Raw genomic sequence first — 4,972 nt, forward strand, 5'->3', positions numbered from 1 at the left:
TAAATCATGATTTTTATACATCACGTGATTATTGAGATTCCCGCCAAAACTTCATTTTCATAAGACCACGTATATATACGTATCTTTACCTATCATACGATTCATTTGAGTTGTCTTTCATGGTTTTGACCATGACTTTGTTTTTCCGATATACTTTATGCAAAATTAATTTAATGAACCTTTTATTTTTTGATATTTGTAATGCTTTTGTTTGTCGTTATCATATTAATGTCTCTTCTTCTTTTCTTTTTTTAATGTTTTATAATATTTAATTTCCGTGGTATTTATTATTAGATAGATCTTTTTAGCAACTTCAGATACAAATGAACTCAAAGTGTTAATCAGAATGTGTCTCTGTAAAAGTTACTAACTGGGATTGCATCATACTTTAGTAAGCATCATTTCAAACGTTCTCTTCTTCTGCAGTTAATCGCCTTAATTTACAATCTCCGATTTTTTTTTCTACAGGGAAAAGGTACGTCAACGGAAAATGTATGTTCGAAATAAATAATGCAGGTCTTGTACTTCTTTCAATTACATAGTTGACATACACTTTTCTTTTAAATGAAAGTCAACGAACATTAAAAAAAAAAGAATATCGTAATTGATAATAATGTATGTAAATAAATGTGTACACCAATTCGTTATATAGATTGTAATTTGGAAGGTGTACTTGATAAGCAGCTTATGACTAATAATCTGCATATAAACATTGACCACTGTGGATGGTAAACTCTCAATTTATAGTACATAGTAATTGGCTAAAAATATCCTGTCCCCAAGTATCTCTAATAAAAAAATGAATGAGAATGCCAATTTACACATTTTTGAGACAACTTTAATGTCACTTCAGTCTTTACGGGATTTTGTTTTTACTCTTACTTATCCAATGAGAAGTAGATTCTAAAGTTATCACATATATTGATTGATTTAGCGGAAAATTTTTATTTTCCATTTTTGTCTCGGTTTAGTGGTATATATATAAAAGTGACAACTATGGGACAGATCCATAGACAGGTTTTCCAGGGAAGGTGTTTCACGACTGAAAAAACATTTTATATTCATAAATATATACCTGTATATGCGATTGACAGGTAGCAGGCTACCCTCGATTACGTGTTCCATTATTTTGTTAGACCCCCTGATCGAATGTCTTTGTGACTGTATTTTTCGGCTTCTCCACCAAGCATGATGCATTCACTAGTAAGAGCAGGTATTGGTTTACTTGTAGAAAGACAAGTGTGTCTTTTGGTGGTAACGCTCTCTTGTTAACTAGCATACGAAAATGCGACTCTTAGTGTTGGACATGTATAAAAAGGTATATGAATATATCATTTTCATTTCATCATCCGTAATATATACTAGTATGTAATTTTTGTAGATGGATATAAGACATACATCAGTATTATCATAAGTACAATAGCTTTAGGCTAAATCTCCGTCGTAAGTATTATAACTTGAGGCTTAATTCTAATCTGATATTTTAGCCAATTTATGTCGACAACGTATTTGACGCATTCATATCTATGCTACACAGTTTTAATAAATATCAAAGTTAAAGCCAATCGGGATCATAGAAGTATGTTTATCAAATGATCATGTAACAATTAAAACAGCAAGAAAGGGATTGACTCGAAAGAGTGAAACGAAGCATAAAAACAGCAATTTCTAATATTTCCAAATAAACTCCATGTACCAATCTGATAGTATCCACAGCTGCTGAACACTATCTTAAAAACAACTACAACTAATAAATAATGAATAATTATCCAGTTTTTAATATTGATCAATTATGTCGTACTGTTACACCATTGACCTAATAAAATTGAGAAAGGAAATGTATGGATGTGCCTGTCCCAAGTTAGGAGCCTGTAATTCAGTGCTTATCGTTTGTTGTGTTTTCATTCATTTTTTAAACTTTAATTTTGCTGTTAGTTTTCTCGTTTTAGTTGTTTTACCTTTGTCATTTTGTGGCCTCTCATAGCTGACTATGCTGTATAAATTTTGCTCATTGTTAAAAGCCGTACAGTGGCCTATAGTTGTTACAATTTCTGTGTCATTTGTTCTCTTGTGAAGAGTTTTCTCATTGGCAATCATACTACACCTTGTTTTTTGTACATGTCAAAAGCACAGAGTGCCGGTAGGACCATAAGTGGTCATATATGTATAGCAGATTATATGTAGTTTCCATGTGTCCATTAGATTACACGTCAGTTTCATATTTCTGTATTCAGTGAGCTACTAAATCACGGAAAAAATCAAATTCAGTTTTTAGTCTTAAACTTTTTAATCTCATGCGAAATGCCTAATGTTCAGACATTGTTATTTTTTTTTTATTAAAGTCGAACGACAATCATTTAAGTTTTTTTCGTGCAATACAATTTGTTATTATATACTTAGTAGTAAATACAGATAAATTGTATGTGTAATACAATCATTGGCAAGCGTCTTGTATCAGCCACCCGTGATGATATCGATATCAGCACGGTTGCAAAAGCTTTATCACACCTTTAATCTATATGATGTCACGTCATCGATTGCAATCACTGTTGCAAAGTCTTTATCAAATCCCTAATCTGTATGACGTCATGTCAAACCTATATTCTGTATGACGTCATTTCAAACATCCTGTCTGTATGACGTCATGTCACATAAACAAACATCTACTTGAGGTATATGTATATAATAAAGTGTATATGATATGGCTTTTTCAATATTACACACCGTATCAACCCTCAACCAATATAATCCCTCGAGCAGAGCTCTTGGGATTATATTGGTGTCTCGGGTTGATACGGATGCGATATTGAAAAAGCCATATGATATTCTCTATTTATCATATACTTGTATCAAATAATACTTAAATTTTACAGTTTAATAACATTTAAAAATATTAAAAGGCTATGAAAGAATTACAAGGTTTATTAACCAGATTCCTACAAATTTCCTCAGCGGGCTGATAGAGGCACCTTTATTAACTGCTTCCGGAATGTTATCGCATGCCTTTCCGTTATTGTCCGTGGGGTTTATCACATGCAACTTCGGGTATTTCCGTATTTCCGGAAAGTTGTTTGTAAACATGGCAGACGACACGGACACTGCTGCTTTTGTTCAATCGTTGAAAAACGATAATACAGTTAGAAAAACTGCTAGTGACATGAGACTTTTCAACAAATGGTTGAGATGCAATAACGAGATGAGGTTAGCGGAAGAAATTCCTGTTACGGAACTTGATAAATGTTTGGCTTGTTTCTTCATGACAGTTCAAAAAGACGACGAGTCAAACTATGAACCTCAATCTGTCAGGTCAATGCAGAGCAGCATTTTAAGATATCTAACAGAGAAATGTGCAATAAATATAATGGTTGACAAAGAATTTCACCACTGTAGAGATGTGATGTCTGCAAAACTGAAACAGCTTAAATCCATGGGAATGGGAGCCAAAAAAAAGGAAAGCAGACCCCTTCACAGCTGAAGAAGTTAATTTACTATACGCAAAAGAGCTGCTTGGTGCAGTTAACAATTCTTTGCATAATTATTATTTTTGTAAGTGATATTTTAAGTAGCTTTGTCTTGTTATTTGACTCTTGGTGACGTCACAATTTTCTCTAAAAAATTAACACATTGATATGATCATGATGTATTAAAAAAATGATTTGGCAATAACTTGAATTACCTTCACCTGATTTTGTACAGTCGTCAGAATGTATATTATTTTACCCTTATTGTATACACAAGTCTGAATCAAATATTTTTTTACTCAAACACATTCCTTAAATTTATTTGCAGGAAATCCTCAATCTCTAGTAAGAACAGTATGGATGATAGGCGGGCGCCGATTTGAGAAAAAGCCTCTCGTTAAGGTTTTTAATGCACCTATCTAACACATAGCTAATTTTGGTATCAATTGAAAGAAAAACTTCTAGACCATACGATTTGGGTGGTCGTCAAAGTTCCCTATGGTCACGTTTCTTGCAAATCTCACGAGAACACAGACATGTCGAAATACTATGGATTATACGGTGACATTAAACATTGAATATATCGGCATTGTTGTAAATATATTATTCATTTTTATCTAAGATAGCTTTTACTACATTCTAAAAAGATATCGAATCCCAAAAAAGAAGAAGATTTTATGAAAAATTAGTTAATTCAGAGGCATCTGTCAGACCAACCCTAAAATGTAACAAAAATATCATATTTTCTAAGATTGTTAGTGTCAATGACTTATTAAAACTCTCAGATGTTTTGTTTTTATAAATTTCATATACCTTGAAAAGATTCCGACACATTTCGAAGCTCAATGATGGATAATAAATGTTTGACGACTTCTCTAAAATCATGGATGAGTCTTAGTCTTGTGAAAAGTGCGCCACCTCCAACGAAGCGAGGTCGCATGTCCATAAATTGGTAACGTTGTATAATATGTCAAAATATTACACAAGAGACTTTCAGTATGCCAACTGATAGAGGTTTAACAACCTTAATGAATGCTGTACGGCAAGGCATGTGTTTAGTCAGATAACATCGCCAAAACTTTGACAAGATTGATTTTTCCACATCGTTGTCAGCAGCCAGAGAGCTCATTTCAAGCTTTTATGACCCAAAAGACATGAAAGACAAATTCGCTTCATCACAGGTTGACTTAAACAAGTTACGTGTGAAACTTGCAACATGCAAAGACACAAGTTTGTTGGGATTGAAACCAAGCAAACCTGCACTCAAAGAACATGTTTTGCGGTCATGTCTTCAAACGAATATTTGGATGTCCTTACATCTCGATCACCAAAATCCTTTGTTTCCTTATGAATACGGATGGAAAAAGAGTTCACATGGCCCGGATCCAGTCTACTTTTAGGCATGCTGACGTCCGATTTCCTGCAAGATTTTAATTCTTGCAATGGGAAATACATATGTAGCAGATGTCCATTGACTAATAGCCAAAGAGCATTTGAACAAAGGGGCAACA

At 33.3% G+C, this 4,972-nt stretch overlaps 1 protein-coding gene across 1 annotated transcript; it reads left to right on the forward strand.

The window, feature by feature from the left end:
• Positions 1 to 3,079: 3,079 nt before the first annotated feature.
• LOC139492956 (uncharacterized) lies at positions 3,080 to 3,475 on the forward strand. Its single transcript, XM_071281104.1, has one exon. The coding sequence runs from the start codon at positions 3,080 to 3,082 to the stop codon at positions 3,473 to 3,475; it is 396 nt and encodes a 131-aa protein (XP_071137205.1).
• The last annotated feature ends 1,497 nt before the right edge of the window (positions 3,476 to 4,972 follow it).

This window comes from Mytilus edulis, chromosome 10, assembly GCF_963676685.1.
Source record: "Mytilus edulis chromosome 10, xbMytEdul2.2, whole genome shotgun sequence".
Classification (NCBI taxonomy): Eukaryota; Metazoa; Mollusca; class Bivalvia; order Mytilida; family Mytilidae; genus Mytilus; species Mytilus edulis.

Coding starts and splice junctions, on each gene's coding strand:
- LOC139492956 (XM_071281104.1), top strand. CDS start 3,080: ATGGCAGACGACACGGACACTGCTGCTTTTGTTCAATCGTTGAAAAAC.